The following is a 19,364-nucleotide window of genomic DNA, read 5'->3' as shown; positions in this document are numbered from 1 at the left end:
GGGGAGAAAACTCCTTCTCTTTTTCCATTCTTTCTTGCTCTCTCTTTGGCTGAGGACATTACCCATGGGGCAATGCATCTCCCGATATGCCCAGACTATATGCTGTTGTGATGTCTCTTTTGGAATGTGTATTCCACATCAAGAGTGTCATTACTGAAAGATCATGTCATAAAAAAACACGTAGATTACGGGACTATGTCTGATCTGTAGATTACAGGACTATGTCTGATCTGTAGATTACAGGACTATGTCTGATCTGTAGATTACAGGACTATGCCTGATCTGTAGATTACAGGACTATGTCTGATCTGTAGATTACAGGACTATGTCTGATCTGTAGATTACAGGACTATGTCTGATCTGTAGATTACAGGACTATGTCTGATCTGTAGATTACAGGACTATGTCTGATCTGTAGATTACAGGACTATATCTGATCTGTAGATTACAGGACTATGTCTGATCTGTAGATTACAGGACTATGTCTGATCTGTAGATTACAGGACTATGTCTGATGTGTAGATTACAGGACTATGTCTGATCTGTAGATTACAGGACTATGTCTGATGTGTAGATTACGGGACTATGTCTGATCTGTAGATTACAGGACTATGTCTGATCTGTAGATTACAGGACTATATCTGATCTGTAGATTACAGGACTATATCTGATCTGTAGATTACAGGACTATGTCTGATCTGTAGATTACAGGACTATGTCTGATCTGTAGATTACGGGACTATGTCTGATCTGTAGATTACGGGACTATGTCTGATCTGTAGATTACGGGACTATGTCTGATCTGTAGATTACGGGACTATGTCTGATCTGTAGATTACGGGACTATGTCTGATCTGATTGGCTTTCTATAGGATTTCTCTTGATCAGAGAGGCTAGACAGCTGAACTAGCAGAATAAGTAGACACAATTAAATTCAGTACCCTATGAGTTATTATCCCCAACAGGCATCACAGCTTCCTCCAATGCACAATCTCAGAACGCCTTCATGTGGCATTTCTAGGAAAGATGTTATTTCCATCGACTGCTCGGGTCGAGCCACTCCAACCCGTTGAACAAAATGAATACACATTCTGAGTCAGACAGTGATTTTAATGGCCCTGAGCAGCTCAAATGATGAGCTGTTTTATCTGTATACATCTTTATGGGAATCAATGTTGCCACTTTCTCAGGTAGACTCAATCATGCAGGATTTCCCAGCTGCTCATGGAGTAGTAGTGCCTGTTTACCAAGTGTTTTTACTCAAAGCATAATGTTTACCTCTCAACATGTCTTATTATCAACCAACAGCTGGCCCTGCCATGCTACATCCTTCCTCATTAGGCAGCATAGCCCAAAATCCTCTCCTCTCCTCTCCTCTCCTCTCCTCTCCTCTCCTCTCCTCTCCTCTCCTCTCCTCTCCTCTCCTCTCCTCTCCTCTCCTCTCCTCTCCTCTCCTCTCCTCTCCTCTCCTCTCCTCTCCTCTCCTCTCCTCTCCTCTCCTCTCCTCTCCTCTCCTCTGCCTCTTCCTCTTCCTCTTCCTTTCCCTCTCTTCCCCTCTCCCAGTCCTACCAGGCACATTCATCTACTCAGTCACTCAGTATACTTGGTTGCATCTCGGTCAGTCTGTCTGCCTTTCAGTCTGTGTGGTGTAATTGGCAGGAAACCTCCTCTGCGTCTTTCCCCTCCTTCCTTCCGGCTCTAAAGTGTCCATTCAGGGCTGAGCGGGAGGCGAGCATCAGCACAACCCAGCCCTATCCCTTATCAGGCCAGGCAGAAAGGGCCATGGGCACATTGTTCTTCTGTATCAGCCAGCTCCAGTTACCGCACGCTCTGCACATCTGGCAGCCGTCGCACAAACACTACAAAACAACCAGGCAGAAGAGGCAGATGCAACACATTGAAAACTGAAGTGGCCACCAAAAGATACAATTTCGGGGAAATAAATGCATCTTTAATTGTAGCGCTTGTTAATTATAGAGCGCTGTGAAGAGAGAAAAAATTTAGCGGCTCATCACTATTTATTATGCAAATGTATTCCGTTTTAGTCACAATTAAGTGATTAGAAAGCTGTCTTTCTCTTTCTCTCTTTCTTCTCTTTGTTCTTCCTGTCTTTTTCTTAGCTTTTCAGCATATTACTTTAATGAAGCCATTACTTCTCCAAGTGAATTTTTATGAGTTTTTAACTAACATTTTAATGAGCTATACATTACCATAAAGCATGGAATAGCCTAAATTGAATTTGAGGATTGTACGTTGGAAGGATGGAGGGTGGTAAGAGGGGATAGGTTCATTAAATAGTTAATTATATTGTTTTTCCATCACACTGTATTCCATGGTATGGGCGTCCAGTAGGATACCCTGCCTGGTACTTTCTGTCTTCTGCCATTACGGTGCTGGCCAGCGGGGGCCTCATTAAGCCAAATTAGGACTGCTGGGTGAAAAACGATCTTTGAAGGAGGACTGTGTTAATGAGTGTTTGTTTAGGCCCTGTGTACAGAGGCAGGGACACCCTCACAGCGTGGGGCAGAGTGTGATGGAATGTGCCACCTCCCCCCTCCACTAGTTAATTGACACCCTCTGTCTCCTCTCTCTCTAATGTTTGACCTTCTGCCATGTCCCTCCTCTCATCATCTCTTGTTGTGTTGTCTTCCTCCTCTTCCTCCTCGACCCTCTCCCTCCTCTACCCTCTACCCTCTTCCTCCTCCTCTAGCATCGACCCTCTCCCCTCCTCTACCATCTACCCTCTTCCTCCTCTACCCTCTTCCTCCTCTACCCTCTTCCTCCTCTACCATCTACCCTCTTCCTCCTCTACCCTCGACCCTCTCCCTCCTCCAGCTTCTACCCTTTTCCTCCTCTACCCTCGACCCTCTCCCTCCTCTACCCTCTACCCTCTTCCTCCTCTACCCTCTTCCTCCTCTACCCTCTTCCTCCTCTACCATCGACCCTCTTCCTCCTCTACTCTCGACCCTCTCCCTCCTCTACCCTTTTCCTCCTCTACCCTCGACCCTCTCCCTCCTCTACCCTCTACCCTCTTCCTCCTCTACCCTCTACCCTCTTCCTCATCGACCCTCTCCCTCCTCTACTCTCTACCCTCTTCCTCCTCCTCTACCCTCGACCCTCTCCCTTCTCTACCCTCTACCCTCTTCCTCCTCTACTCTCTTCCCCCTCTACCCTCTTCCTCCTCTACCATCTACCCTCTTCCTCCTCTACCCTCTCCCTCCTCTACCCTCTTCCCCCTCTACCCTCTTCCTCCTCTACCATCTACCCTCTTCCTCCTCTACCCTCTACCCTCTCCCTCCTCTACCATCTACCCTCTTCCTCCTCTACCCTCTTCCTCCTCTACCATCTACCATCTACCCTCTTCCTCCTCTACCCTCTACCCTCTCCCCCTCTACCCTATATCCTCCTCCTCTACCCTCTACCCTCTCCCTCCTCTACCCTCTACCATCTTCCTCCTCTAACCTCTACACTCTTCCTCCTCTACCCTCTACCCTCTTCATCCTCTAACCTCTACCCTCTTCCTCCTCTAACCTCTAGCCTATTCCTCTTCTACCCTCCTCCTCCACCCTCTACCCTCTTCCTCCTCTACCCTCTACCCTCCTCCTCTACCCTCTTCCTCCTCTACCCTCTACCCTCTACCCTCTTCCTCCTCTACCCTCCTCCTTCTCTACCCTCCTCCTCCTCTAACCTCCTCCTCCTCCATCCTCCTCCTCTAACCTCCTCCTCCTCCATCCTCCTCCTCCTCCTCGTTTCCCCTTCTCATCCTGTTCCCTCCTCATCCTCCCATCCGCCTCCTCCTCTAACCTCCTCCTCTACCCTCCCTCTCTTTGCTTCACCTTTCACCACACTTACCTTTCTCTCTCTCCATCCCTGTTTATAACCCCATTCAAATATGTACATATCATCCCTGGCTATAACCCCATTAAAAGATGTACATATCATTGTCATATCACAACCTGTTTTCCCCCAGCACCATATCACACCACTCCATATGATATGATTGCCATATTTCCTGCATCTTATCTGGTGGCGTGACAGGTTTATTTAGGACACCCTGGCTGGTCATTTGCAGATAGGAGGACATGGGGTGAATTACATGATAGGATGAGCTGCATAATGCATCCATCTATATAGGTAGACCATAGAAACAGGTAGAGAAGGATGGTAGGGAGAGAATGTGACACATTCACAGTGTTTAATAGTCACATTCACAGTGTTTAATAGTCACATTCACAGTGTATAATAGACATATTCACAGTGTTTAATAGACACATGAACAGTGTTGAGGGTGTGATTGCAGGGTACAGTGAACATCTTAGGCTCCAACATGCAGGACTAAATGAAATAAAACAATGAACATGGAAATAAAAACAAAACAACAATAGAAATAGAAATATAGAAATATAAATACCACTATATTCATTATTACTGGAGCAGTGATGAATAAATACATGTCTATTGAGGTGAAGACTGTTGGGGGGGGAATCACCATATGGGGGAGCAGCAGTCAGAGTAAAGACTGTTGGGGGGGAATCACCATATGGGGGAGCAGCAGTCAGAGTAAAGACTGTTGGGGGGGAATCACCATATGGGGGAGCAGCAGTCAGAGTAAAGACTGTTGAGGGGGTTGGAGGGAATCACCATATGGGGGAGCAGCAGTCAGAGTAAAGACTGTTGGGGGGGAATCACCATATGGGGGAGCAGCAGTCAGAGTAAAGACTGTTGAGGGGTTGGGGGGAATCACCATATGGGGGAGCAGCAGTCAGAGTAAAGACTGTTGGGGGGGAATCACCCTATGGGGGAGCAGCAGTCAGAGTAAAGACTGTTGAGGGGGTTGGGGGGAATCACCATATGGTGGAGCAACAGTCAGAGTAAAGACTGTTGAGGGGGTTGGGGGGAATCACCATATGGGGGAGCAGCAGTCAGAGGAAAGACTGTTGAGGGGGTTGGGGGGAATCACCATATGGGGGAGCAGCAGTCAGAGGAAAGACTGTTGGGGAGGGATCACCATATGGGGGAGCAGCAGTCAGAGTAAAGACTGTTGGGGGGGAATCACCATATGGAGGAGCAGCAGTCAGAGTAAAGACTGTTGGGGAGGAATCACCATATGGGGGAGAAGCAGTCAGAGTAAAGACTGTTGGGGGGGTTGGGGAGGATTCACCATATGGGGAGCAGCAGTCAGAGTAAAGACTGTTGGGGGGGTTTGGGGGGAATCACCATATCGGGAGTAGCAGTCAGAGTAAAGACTGTTGGGGGGAATCACCATATGGGGAGCAGCAGTCAGAGTAAAGACTGTTGGGGGGGTTGGGGGGGAATCACCATATGGGGAGTAGCAGTCAGAGTAAAGACTGTTGAGGGGGAATCACCATATCGGGAGCAGCAGTCAGAGTAAAGACTGTTGAGGGGGAATCACCATATGGGGGAGTAGCAGTCAAAGTAAAGACTGTTGGGGGGGAATCACCATATGGGGGAGAAGCAGTCAGAGTAAAGACTGTTGGGGGGGTTGGGGGGGAATCACTATATGGGGGAGCAGCAGTCAGAGTAAAGACTGTTGGGGGGGTTGGGGGGGAATCACTATATGGGGGAGCAGCAGTCAGAGTAAAGACTGTTTGGGGGAGGAATCGCCATATGGGGGGAGCAGCAGTCAGAGTAAAGACTGTTGAGGGGGTTGGGGGGAATCACCATATGGGGAGCAACAGTCAGAGTAAAGACTGTTGAGGGGGTTGGGGGGAATCACCATATGGGGGAGCAGCAGTCAGAGTAAAGACTGTTGGGGGGGTTGGGGGGAATCACCATATGGGGGAGCAGCAGTCAGATTAAAGACTGTTGAGGGGGTTGGGGGGAATCACCATATGGGGGAGCAGCAGTCAGAGTAAAGACTGTTGAGGGGGTTGGGGGGAATCACCATATGGGGAGTAGCAGTCAGAGTAAAGACTGTTGAGGGGGAATCACCATATCGGGAGCAGCAGTCAGAGTAAAGACTGTTGAGGGGGAATCACCATATGGGGGAGCAGCAGTCAGATTAAAGACTGTTGAGGGGGTTGGGGGGAATCACCATATGGGGGAGCAGCAGTCAGAGTAAAGACTGTTGGGGGGGACTCACCATATGGGGGGGCAGCAGTCAGATTAAAGACTGTTGAGGGGGTTGGGGGGAATCACCATATGGGGGAGCAGCAGTCAGAGTAAAGACTGTTGGGGGGGAATCACCATATGGGGGGGCAGCAGTCAGAATAAAGACTGTTGAGGGGGTTGGGGGGAATCACCATATGGGGGAGCAGCAGTCAGAGTAAAGACTGTTGAGGGGGTTGGGGGGAATCACCATATGGGGGATTAGCAGTCAGAGTAAAGACTGTTGAGGGGGTTGGGGGGAATCACCATATGGGGGAGCAGCAGTCAGAGTAAAGACTGTTGAGGGGGTTGGGGGGAATTACCATATGGGGGAGCAGCAGTCAGAGTAAAGACTGTTGGGGGGGAATCACCATATGGAGGAGCAGCAGTCAGAGTAAAGACTGTTGGGGAGGATTCACCATATGGGGGAGAAGCAGTCAGAGTAAAGACTGTTGGGGGGTTGGGGAGGAATCACCATATGGGGAGCAGCAGTCAGAGTAAAGACTGTTGGGGGGGTTTGGGGGGAATCACCATATCGGGAGTAGCAGTCAGAGTAAAGACTGTTGGGGGGAATCACCATATGGGGAGCAGCAGTCAGAGTAAAGACTGTTGGGGGGGTTGGGGGGGAATCACCATATGGGGAGTAGCAGTCAGAGTAAAGACTGTTGAGGGGGAATCACCATATCGGGAGCAGCAGTCAGAGTAAAGACTGTTGAGGGGGAATCACCATATGGGGGAGCAGCAGTCAAAGTAAAGACTGTTGGGGGGGAATCACCATATGGGGGAGAAGCAGTCAGAGTAAAGACTGTTGGGGGGGTTGGGGGGGAATCACTATATGGGGGAGCAGCAGTCAGAGTAAAGACTGTTGGGGGGGTTGGGGGGGAATCACTATATGGGGGAGCAGCAGTCAGAGTAAAGACTGTTGGGGGGGTTGGGGGAGGAATCGCCATATGGGGGAGCAGCAGTCAGAGTAAAGACTGTTGAGGGGGTTGGGGGGAATCACCATATGGGGAGCAGCAGTCAGAGTAAAGACTGTTGAGGGGGTTGGGGGGAATCACCATATGGGGGAGCAGCAGTCAGAGTAAAGACTGTTGGGGGGGTTGGGGGGAATCACCATATGGGGGAGCAGCAGTCAGATTAAAGACTGTTGAGGGGGTTGGGGGGAATCACCATATGGGGGAGCAGCAGTCAGAGTAAAGACTGTTGAGGGGGAATCACCATATGGGGGAGCAGCAGTCAGATTAAAGACTGTTGAGGGGGTTGGGGGGAATCACCATATGGGGGAGCAGCAGTCAGAGTAAAGACTGTTGAGGGGGTTGGGGGGAATCACCATATGGGGGAGTAGCAGTCAGAGTAAAGACTGTTGAGGGGGTTGGGGGGAATCACCATATGGGGAGCAGCAGTCAGAGTAAAGACTGTTGAGGGGGTTGGGGGGAATCACCATATGGGGGAGCAGCAGTCAGAGTGAAGACTGTTGAGGGGGTTGGGGGAATCACCATATGGGGGAGCAGCAGTCAGAGTAAAGACTGTTGAGGGGGTTGGGGGGAATCACCATATGGGGGAGTAGCAGTCAGAGTAAAGACTGTTGAGGGGGTTGGGGGGAATCACCATATGGGGAGCAACAGTCAGAGTAAAGACTGTTGAGGGGGTTGGGGGGAATCACCATATGGGGGAGCAGCAGTCAGAGTAAAGACTGTTGGGGGGGTTGGGGGGAATCACCATATGGGGGAGCAGCAGTCAGATTAAAGACTGTTGAGGGGGTTGGGGGGAATCACCATATGGGGGAGCAGCAGTCAGAGTAAAGACTGTTGAGGGGGAATCACCATATGGGGGAGCAGCAGTCAGATTAAAGACTGTTGAGGGGGTTGGGGGGAATCACCATATGGGGGAGCAGCAGTCAGAGTAAAGACTGTTGAGGGGGTTGGGGGGAATCACCATATGGGGGAGCAGCAGTCAGAGTAAAGACTGTTGAGGGGGTTGGGGGGAATCACCATATGGGGGAGTAGCAGTCAGAGTAAAGACTGTTGAGTGGGTTGGGGGGAATCACCATATGGGGGAGCAGCAGTCAGAGTAAAGACTGTTGAGGGGGTTGGGGGGAATCACCATATGGGGGAGCAGCAGTCAGAGTAAAGACTGTTGAGGGGGGTGGGGGAATCACCATATGGGGGAGCAGCAGTCAGAGTAAAGACTGTTGAGGGGGTTGGGGGGAATCACCATATGGGGGAGCAGCAGTCAGAGTAAAGACTGTTGAGGGGGTTGGGGGGAATCACCATATGGGGGAGCAGCAGTCAGAGGAAAGACTGTTGAGGGGGTTGGGGGGAATCACCATATGGGGGAGTAGCAGTCAGAGTAAAGACTGTTGAGGGGGTTGGGGGGAATCACCATATGGGGGAGCAGCAGTCAGAGTAAAGACTGTTGAGGGGGTTGGGGGGAATCACCATATGGGGGAGCAGCAGTCAGAGTAAAGACTGTTGAGGGGGTTGGGGGGAATCACCATATGGGGGAGCAGAAGTCAGAGTAAAGACTGTTGAGGGGGTTTGGGGGAATCACCATATGGGGGAGCAACAGTCAGAGTAAAGACTGTTGAGGGGGTTGGGGGGAATCACCATATGGGGGAGTAGCAGTCAGAGTAAAGACTGTTGAGGGGGTTGGGGGGAATCACCATATGGGGGAGTAGCAGGCAGAGTAAAGACTGTTGAGGGGGTTGGGGGGAATCACCATATGGGGGAGCAGCAGTCAGAGTAAAGACTGTTGAGGGGGTTGGGGGGAATCACCATATGGGGGAGCAGCAGTCAGAGTAAAGACTGTTGAGGGGGTTGGGGGGAATCACCATATGGGGGAGCAGCAGTCAGAGTAAAGACTGTTGAGGGGGTTGGGGGGAATCACCATATGGGGGAGCAGCAGTCAGAGTAAAGACTGTTGAGGGGGTTGGGGGGAATCACCATATGGGGGAGCAGCAGGCAGAGGAAAAACTGTTGAGGGGGTTGGGGGGAATCACCATATGGGGGAGCAGCAGGCAGAGGAAAGACTGTTGAGGGGGTTGGGGGGAATCACCATATGGGGGAGCAGCAGTCAGAGTAAAGACTGTTGATGGGGTTGGGGGGAATCACCATATGGGGGAGCAGCAGGCAGAGTAAAGACTGTTGTGGGGGTTGGGGGGAATCACCATATGGGGGAGCAGCAGTCAGAGTAAAGACTGTTGAGGGGGTTGGGGGGAATCACCATATGGGGGATTAGCAGTCAGAGTAAAGACTGTTGAGGGGGTTGGGGGGAATCACCATATGGGGGAGCAGCAGTCAGAGTAAAGACTTTAGGGGGTTGGGGGGAATCACCATATGGGGGAGCAGCAGTCAGAGTAAAGACTGTTGAGTGGGTTGGGGGGAATCACCATATGGGGGAGCAGCAGTCAGAGTAAAGACTGTTGAGGGGGTTGGGGGGAATCACCATATGGGGGAGCAGCAGTCAGAGTAAAGACTGTTGAGGGGGTTGGGGGGAATCACCATATGGGGGAGCAGCAGTCAGAGTAAAGACTGTTGAGGGGGTTGGGGGGAATCACCATATGGGGGAGCAGCAGTCAGTGTAAAGACTGTTGAGGGGGTTGGGGGGAATCACCATATGGGGGAGCAGCAGTCAGAGTAAAGACTGTTGAGGGGGTTGGGGGGAATCACCATATGGGGGAGCAGCAGTCAGAGTAAAGACTGTTGAGGGGGTTGGGGGGAATCACCATATGGGGGAGCAGCAGCCAGAGTAAAGACTGTTGAGGGGGTTGGGGGGAATCACCATATGGGGGAGCAGCAGTCAGAGGAAAGACTGTTGAGGGGGTTGGGGGGAATCACCATATGGGGGAGTAGCAGTCAGAGTAAAGACTGTTGAGGGGGTTGGGGGGAATCACCATATGGGGGAGTAGCAGTCAGAGTAAAGACTGTTGAGGGGGTTGGGGTAATCACCATATGGGGGAGCAGCAGTCAGAGTAAAGACTGTTGAGGGGGTTGGGGGGAATCACCATATGGGGGAGCAGCAGTCAGAGTAAAGACTGTTGGGGGGGTTGGGGGGAATCACCATATGGGGGAGCAGCAGTCAGAGTAAAGACTGTTGAGGGGGTTGGGGGGGAATCACCATATGGGGGAGCAGCAGTCAGAGTAAAGACTGTTGAGGGGGTTGGGGGGAATCACCATATGGGGGAGCAGCAGTCAGAGTAAAGACTGTTGGGGGGGTTGGGGGGAATCACCATATGGGGGAGCAGCAGTCAGAGTAAAGACTGTTGAGGGGGTTGGGGGGGAATCACCATATGGGGGAGTAGCAGTCAGAGTAAAGACTGTTGGGGGGAATCACCATATGGGGGAGCAGCAGTCAGAGTAAAGACTGTTGGGGGGAATCACCATATGGGGGAGCAGCAGTCAGAGTAAAGACTGTTGGGGGGGAATCACCATATGGGGGAGCAGCAGTCAGAGTAAAGACTGTTGGGGGGGAATCACCATATGGGGGAGCAGCAGTCAGAGTAAAGACTGTTGGGGGGGTTGGGGGGAATCACCATATGGGGGAGCAGCAGTCAGAGTAAAGACTGTTGGGGGGGGATCACCATATGGGGGGGCAGCAGTCAGAGTAAAGACTGTTGGGGGGGTTGGGGGGAATCACCATATGGGGGAGCAGCAGTCAGAGTAAAGACTGTTGGGGGGGTTGGGGGGAATCACCATATGGGGGAGCAGCAGTCAGAGTAAAGACTGTTGGGGGGGTTGGGGGGAATCACCATATGGGGGAGCAGCAGTCAGAGTAAAGACTGTTGGGGGGGTTGGGGGGAATCACCATATGGGGGAGCAGCAGTCAGAGTAAAGACTGTTGAGGGGGTTGGGGGGAATCACCATATGGGGGAGCAGCAGTCAGAGTAAAGACTGTTGGGGGGGTTGGGGGGAATCACCATATGGGGGAGCAGCAGTCAGAGTAAAGACTGTTGGGGGGGAATCACCATATGGGGGAGCAGCAGTCAGAGTAAAGACTGTTGGGGGGGTTGGGGAACCAAGTGAAATTAAAACAATACAAATAATAATACAAATGGAAATAGTAATGTACATGTTAATAACTGTAACAGTGATGCATGTCGCTGAGGTGGGGGCAGAGTAAAAGTCCGTGGGGGAGGCTGTCCCTAAGGAGAGCAGCAGGTAAGCTAAGCAAACGTCGAGGGAGTGTGTGGGGAGAATATCCATAGGGGGAGTAGCGAGGAGGGGGGTGGGGTGGCGGGGTGGAGGAGGATGGTAGAGGAGGAGGCCGGTCGCCAGACAGACCGGCCAGATTTGTGCAATTGTTTCTCTGTGCTGACCTCTGACCCCATAGAGGGATATGAGGGGGTCATTTCTGTATCTGGATGGGGGGCAGAGGTTACCACTGGCCAGCTGGCCCAATGAGCTGTCCGGAGATACACAGAAATCTGCCACTGAGACAAATAGAGGCCCTTTCTCTACACCACGCTGCACTACATTATACTGCAGCCTTCAGCGTCTACAGCCAGTAATACAAAACACTAATATGACTCCACAGATAGCTCTAGTGTTTTTAGTGTAAAGTGACAGATATATTGCCTCTCTTGTCTAAAGGCACATAGTGGCATTGTAATAGCACTCTGGATGGATAGAGCAGAAAAAGCACTTCTTCCAAAGCACTGAATGAAATGCTGCTATCATAGCTCGGAGCTAGCTATTAAAATACACTCCAGGAACAGTATGTGCGCAGTGTTTTTTCCTATCAGTGTGTGAATAGGAGGTGGTGGTGCTGTAGAGTGGAATGGCTCCAGGTCTGAACAGCAGTGCTGTAATCCCTGTGTGTTTCTCAGCCCTGACCTGTCTGGAAATGTATGCAGGGAGAGGGAGCCCTTTGCTGCATTGGATAGGAAAGAAATGTATGCAGGGAGAGGGAGCCCTTTGCTGCATTGGATAGGAAAGAAATGTATGCAGGGAGAGGGAGCCCTTTGCTGCATTGGATAGGAAAGAAATGTATGCAGGGAGAGGGAGCCCTTTGCTGCATTGGATAGGAAAGAAATGTATGCAGGGAGAGGGAGCCCTTTGCTGCATTGGATAGGAAAGAAATGTATGCAGGGAGAGGGAGCCCTTTGCTGCATTGGATAGGAAAGAAATGTATGCAGGGAGAGGGAGCCCTTTGCTGCATTGGATAGGAAAGAAATGTATGCAGGGAGAGGGAGCCCTTTGCTGCATTGGATAGGAAAGAAATGTATGCAGGGAGAGGGAGCCCTTTGCTGCATTGGATAGGAAAGAAATGTATGCAGGGAGAGGGAGCCCTTTGCTGCATTGGATAGGAAAGAAATGTATGCAGGGAGAGGGAGCCCTTTGCTGCATTGGATAGGAAAGAAATGTATGCAGGGAGAGGGAGCCCTTTGCTGCATTGGATAGGAAAGAAATGTATGCAGGGAGAGGGAGCCCTTTGCTGCATTGGATAGGAAAGAAATGTATGCAGGGAGAGGGAGCCCTTTGCTGCATTGGATAGGAAAGAAATGTATGCAGGGAGATGGAGCCCTTTGCTGCATTGGATAGGAAAGAAATGTATGCAGGGAGAGGGAGCCCTTTGCTGCATTGGATAGGAAAGAAATGTAATAACAAATAAACCTCTCACATGAGTAATTCAGATGGGTGCCCTGTGGCTTTAAGAGAGGATGTGTACAGTTCAGTGTGTCTGTCTGTGCTGCCCCTCCCACTCCACCACTGTTCCACAGTCTGCCCTTCCCACTCCACCACTGTTCCACAGTCTGCCCTTCCCACTCCACCACTGTTCCACAGTCTGCCCTTCCCACTCCACCACTGTTCCACAGTCTGCCCTTCCCACTCCACCACTGTTCCACAGTCTGCCCTTCCCACTCCACCACTGTTCCACAGTCTGCCCTTCCCACTCCACCACTGTTCCACAGTCTGCCCTTCCCACTCCACCACTGTTCTACAGTCTGCCCTTCCCACTCCACCACTGTTCCACAGTCTGCCCTTCCCACTCCACCACTGTTCCACAGTCTGCCCTTCCCACTCCACCACTGTTCCACAGTCTGCCCTTCCCACTCCACCACTGTTCTACAGTCTGCCCTTCCCACTCCACCACTGTTCTACAGTCTGCCCCTCCCACTCCACCACTGTTCTACAGTCTGCCCTTCCCACTCCACCACTGTTCCACAGTCTGCCCTTCCCACTCCACCACTGTTCCACAGTCTGCCCTTCCCACTCCACCACTGTTCTACAGTCTGCCCTTCCCACTCCACCACTGTTCCACAGTCTGCCCTTCCCACTCCACCACTGTTCCACAGTCTGCCCTTCCCACTCCACCACTGTTCTACAGTCTGCCCTTCCCACTCCACCACTGTTCTACAGTCTGCCCCTCCCACTCCACCACTGTTCTACAGTCTGCCCTTCCCACTCCACCACTGTTCCACAGTCTGCCCTTCCCACTCCACCACTGTTCCACAGTCTGCCCTTCCCACTCCACCACTGTTCTACAGTCTGCCCTTCCCACTCCACCACTGTTCCACAGTCTGCCCTTCCCACTCCACCACTGTTTCCACAGTCTGCCCTTCCCACTCCACCACTGTTCTACAGTCTGCCCTTCCCACTCCACCACTGTTCTACAGTCTCTTTTCCCCACTCAGTCGCTGTTCCACCATGCAAGTTGCAACTTGACTCTTTCCCCTTTAAGTTTGAAAGTTGCCGCTGCGCCAGGTGCAGAGCTGCCTATTTACTGTGCTTTACCCCTTCTGCTGCTACCCTCCACCCCACCCCTCTCCTGCTGCCTCCTTAGGTAGTTGGAGAAATAAATACATTTGTCTGCCGAGGGCGGATTCCTATTTTTCTGATATGTGTTTGTATCGCCTGCAGCCTGTCTGACAGATGTAGCCTTCCCAGGCAGAAGGGTATGCATATATAAATATGTAATATTAATCACCAGTAAGGACACTGGCAGGAATTTGGGCCTTATACCTCCATGGGAGGTGAGGTGTTTTTGGAGGGGTAAGAGCTGGGGTTATCAGGGGGATAGAAATGCAATTACGTCTGACATCTGCCCGGCGATATGGGCCTCCGTGCCCGTAAGCCCTGGAGTTAGAGCAAGAGTTCAGAACCTGTATATACACAAATCATACCAGACACACACACACACACACACACACACACACACACACACACACACACACACACACACACACACACACACACACACACACACACACACACACACACACACACACACGCACACACAGCAAATACACACAAAAGCCACACACTTTCACAAACTGCACACACATCCAAGAAATGTACTGCTAATCAGTAGTGGCGCAAAGGCAGATGGTCAGTGGTAATCATCATGTAAGCAGAAATCCTAGAAAGATGCTTTGGACTTTCTTCAGTTGTATCCAATCAGGATTGAAGGTCAGGATTTGAATGTGAGTGTGTTTTCCCTGCTCGTTTCTTGTACATGCATCTGTTCAAGGCATTGTGTTGTTATTACAGAACCCAGAACCAACACACAGAACATAATCCTCTCACCTGAATACACACCATCTGTGTGAATGTGTGTAACTGTTGGGAGCTCAGTGTTTGGAAGTGTGTCTGTGTGAATGTGTGTACCTGTTGGGAGCTCAGTGTTTGAAAGTGTGTCTGTGTGAATGTGTGTACCTGTTGGGACCTCAGTGTTTGAAAGTGTGTCTGTGTGAATGTGTGTACCTGTTGGGAGCTCAGTGTTTGAAAGTGTGTCTGTGTGAATGTGTGTACCTGTTGGGAGCTCAGTGTTTGAAAGTGTGTCTGTGTGAATGTGTGTACCTGTTGGGACCTCAGTGTTTGAAAGTGTGTCTGTGTGAATGTGTGTACCTGTTGGGAGCTCAGTGTTTGAAAGTGTGTCTGTGTGAATGTGTGTACCTGTTGGGAGCTCAGTGTTTGAAAGTGTGTCTGTGTGAATGTGTGTACCTGTTGGGAGCTCAGTGTTTGGAAGTGTGTCTGTGTGAATGTGTGTACCTGTTGGGAGCTCAGTGTTTGGAAGTGTGTCTGTGTGAATGTGTGTACCTGTTGGGAGCTCAGTGAAAGTGTGTCTGTTTGCAGAGGTGTGTTTGTTTGTTTGTATTGGGGAGGGGCTTGGTAGCTTCTACGATACTGTAAAACATGTGTACAAACACACACACATAATATAACATACACTTTGTCTAGTAGATCTTGTTTCAATGTCTGGACAAAAAACACTTGGCCGCCACATTCAAACAGGTCTCTGTTTGTGATGGAAACAGAGGAACCAGGCAGGCTGAGGCTCCAGTCTCCACCCTGTCTGTCTGTCTGTCTGTCTGTCTCTCTGGGGCTGGCTAATTACAGCAGCTCATGAGTGCAAAGTGCTGCATCCTAGCTGGACCAACAATAGGAGGGACCCCCACCGTAGCCACTGCTCTATACCTCTCTCACAATCCGTCTCTCTCTCGATCCGTCTCCCTTGCTCCCTCCCTCTCCCTCACTCCCTCCAACCAGAGAGAGGAGCTCTCTTTGTGTACTCTCTCCTCCCAGTCTGAGAGGATTTCATTTGAATTCGTGTCACACAAAAGTCCCCCTATGTACCCTGTTTCCATCCCCTGGAAAATGGAGTTGAAAGCTTTTTCCCTCCCCCCTATTCCCTCCCTCCCTTCCTAAATAAATAAATAAACAGACCTAGTGGGCCTTGTAGAGGAGAGGAGAGCAGAACAGAGGAGAGGAGAGGAGAGGAGAGGAGAGGAGAGGAGAGGAGAGGAGAGGAGAGGAGAGGAGAGGAGAGGAGAGGAGAGGAGAGGAGAGGAGAGGAGAGGAGAGGAGAGGAGAGGAGAGGAGAGCAGAACAGAACAGAACAGAACAGAACAGAACAGAACAGAACAGAACAGAACAGAACAGGAGAGGAGAGGAGAGGAGAACAGAACAGAACAGAACAGGAGAGGAGAGGAGAGGAGAGGAGAGGAGAGGAGAGGAGAGGAGAGGAGAGGAGAGGAGAGGAGAGGAGAGGAGAGGAGAGGAGAGGAGAGGAGAGGAGAGGAGAGGAGAGGAGAGGAGAGGAGAGGAGAGGAGAGGAGAGGAGAGGAGCGCACTGGGACCTATTATACCACTCTAATCCAACCCCTTCTCCATGTGTGTGTGTGTGTGTGTGTGTGCAGGCAAGCACCACAGGGAATTTGCACAAGAACCTGTGGTGCTGCCCTTAATTTAGCTCTCCTCAAACATCCCCTTCTTCTTTTTTTATCCATCACACATGTCCCCAGATACAGGCTGGAATCACCGCCCGACATGACGGAATTCTGTGGATTTGGTTTGAGTTAAGCAGGAAAATGTCAGCTTGAGTGCGCCCAGCATGTTCTAGAATGATCCCAAGTTTGTGGCTTTAACAAGCAGCCTGAGCTTTTAAGGTAATCTTTTCTCTGTGAAGCAGCTCTTTATATCTGTTAAGTGGTTCAGTGTTTTCTGTTACACTGCAGAGCACAAGGACATTTGCTAATATACACTATGTATACAAAACCTTGATCTTTCCATGACATAGACTGACCAGGTGAATCCAGGTGAAACTATGATCCCTTATTGATGTCATTTGTTAAATCCACCTCAATTAGTGTAGAAGGGGAGAAGACAGGTTAAAGAAGGATTTTTAAGCCTTGAGATTGAAACATGGATTGTGAATGTGTGTCATTTAGACGGTGAATGGGCAACACAAAATATTGAAGTGCCTTTGAATGGGGTATGGTAGTAGGTGCCAGCTGTACTGGTTTGTGTCAAGAACTGCAACGCTGCTGGGTTTTTCATGCTCAACAGATTCCTTTGTGTATCAAGAATGGTCCACCACCCGATGAACATCCAATCAACTTGACACAACTGTGGGAAGCATTGGAGTCAACATGGGCCAGAATCCCTGTGGAACGCTTTCAACACCTTGTAGAGTCCATGCCCTAATGAATTGAGGCTGTTCTGAGGGAAAAAGAGGGGGAAAAGGGGGTGGGGGTGCAACTCAATATTAGTAAGGTGTTCCTCAGTGTAGAAGACACTGATACTGGTGTAGTCTCTAGTAACTAATGGGGGTTGAGGTGTGTTGTCAACTGTTAACATGTGCAGCCATTGTGTGGTTGATAATGAGCAGGCCTGTTCTGTGTGTATGACAGAACACTAGACAGGCTGAGAGGGGATCTGTGTGACGAAAGGGCTACCTGAGAGGGATTAGATAGCGGGGAACATTGTTTGCCAGACCGCCCATGGTCAGTGTGTGTGTGTGTACTATACCCATGGTACTGAGCAGTGCTGCGCCCCTGTGAGCTCTGTGATGTGAATGACACCGTGCTTCAGGGCATTCTGTGTGTTCCTGTGAGCTCTGTGATGTGAATGACACCGTGCTTCAGAGCATTCTGTGTGTTCCTGTGAGCTCTGTGATGTGAGTGACACCATGCTTCAGGTTATTATGTGTGTTCCTGTGAGCTCTGTGATGTGAGTGACACCATGCTTCAGGTTATTATGTGTGTTCCTGTGAGCTCTGTGATGTGAGTGACACCATGCTTCAGGTTATTATGTGTGTTCCTGTGAGCTCTGTGATGTGAGTGACACTATGCTTCAGGTTATTATGTGTGTTCCTGTGAGCTCTGTGATGTGAGTGACACCATGCTTCAGGTTATTATGTGTGTTCCTGTGAGCTCTGTGATGTGAGTGACACCATTGCTTCAGGTTATTATGTGTGTTCCTGTGAGCTCTGTGATGTGAGTGACACCATGCTTCAGGTTATTATGTGTGTTCCTGTGAGCTCTGTGATGTGAGTGACACCATGCTTCAGGTTATTATGTGTGTTCCTGTGAGCTCTGTGATGTGAGTGACACCATGCTTCAGGTTATTATGTGTGTTCCTGTGAGATCTGTGATGTGAGTGACACCATGCTTCAGGTTATTATGTGTGTTCCTGTGAGCTCTGTGATGTGAGTGACACCATGCTTCAGGTTATTATGTGTGTTCCTGTGAGCTCTGTGATGTGAGTGACACCATGCTTCAGGTTATTATGTGTGTTCCTGTGAGCTCTGTGATGTGAGTGACACCATGCTTCAGGTTATTATGTGTGTTCCTGTGAGCTCTGTGATGTGAGTGACACCATGCTTCAGGTTATTATGTGTGTTCCTGTGAGCTCTGTGATGTGAGTGCCACCATGCTTCAGGTTATTATGTGTGTTCCTGTGAGCTCTGTGATGTGAGTGACACCATGCTTCAGGTTATTATGTGTGTTCCTGTGAGCTCTGTGATGTGAGTGACACTATGCTTCAGGTTATTATGTGTGTTCCTGTGAGCTCTGTGATGTGAGTGACACCATGCTTCAGGTTATTATGTGTGTTCCTGTGAGCTCTGTGATGTGAGTGACACCATGCTTCAGGTTATTATGTGTGTTCCTGTGAGCTCTGTGATGTGAGTGCCACCATGCTTCAGGTTATTATGTGTGTTCCTGTGAGCTCTGTGATGTGAGTGACACCATGCTTCAGGTTATTATGTGTGTTCCTGTGAGCTCTGTGATGTGAGTGACACCATGCTTCAGGTTATTATGTGTGTTCCTGTGAGCTCTGTGATGTGAGTGACACCATGCTTCAGGTTATTATGTGTGTTCCTGTGAGCTCTGTGATGTGAGTGACACCATGCTTCAGGTTATTATGTGTGTTCCTGTACTCCTGCCTCCGCTGGGACCTCCATTAACTCCAATCAGCTGCTACTTGTGCTAGACCAGTCAGATGATATTTAACATCTGTTAACATCTGTTTAATGCACATCAGGCTGATCCCCCCCCCCCATGCACTCACCACACACACAGACACAGACACAGACATTGCAAGTCATTGCGTAAAGTGTTCACAGAGACACCTAGCTAAGTATTTGATCAGATAAAGTGTTTTGTCATTGCAGACCTTCTTCACAGGCTCACCCTCCCTCTCTCCTCTCCCTCTTTCTCCTCAGTGCTGCGTGATGACTTCAGACAGAACCCTACAGACGTGGTGGTGGCAGCGGGGGAACCGGCCATCCTGGAGTGTATCCCCCCTAGAGGTCACCCTGAACCCACCACCTACTGGAAGAAGGACAAAGTACGCATCGAAGACAAGGAGGACAGGATCACCGTAAGTACTACTACTAACTAACCACATAATACTAACTAGCCATGTACGACTAACTAACCACATAATACTAACTAGCCATGTACTACTAACTAACCAGGTACCACTAACTAACCACATAATACAAACTAAACAGGTACTACTAACTAACCACTT

At 50.1% G+C, this 19,364-nt stretch overlaps 1 protein-coding gene across 6 annotated transcripts in view; it reads left to right on the top strand.

Annotated features, from left to right (window-relative positions):
* Positions 1 to 19,364, top strand: part of robo2 (roundabout, axon guidance receptor, homolog 2 (Drosophila)) — a 375,041-nt gene that overhangs the window by 205,257 nt on the left and 150,420 nt on the right. For all 6 annotated transcript variants that reach the window (XM_031791154.1, XM_031791152.1, XM_031791149.1 and 3 more), the window contains exon 3: positions 19,054 to 19,211. In XM_031791154.1, the coding sequence (XP_031647014.1) occupies positions 19,054 to 19,211 (158 nt within the window). The remainder of the gene's footprint in view (positions 1 to 19,053; positions 19,212 to 19,364) is intronic.

Source organism: Oncorhynchus kisutch, linkage group LG15, assembly GCF_002021735.2.
Source record: "Oncorhynchus kisutch isolate 150728-3 linkage group LG15, Okis_V2, whole genome shotgun sequence".
Taxonomy (NCBI): Eukaryota; Metazoa; Chordata; class Actinopteri; order Salmoniformes; family Salmonidae; genus Oncorhynchus; species Oncorhynchus kisutch.
Note: the sequence above shows the minus strand (reverse complement) of the source record. Positions and strands in the feature narration are given on the sequence as shown.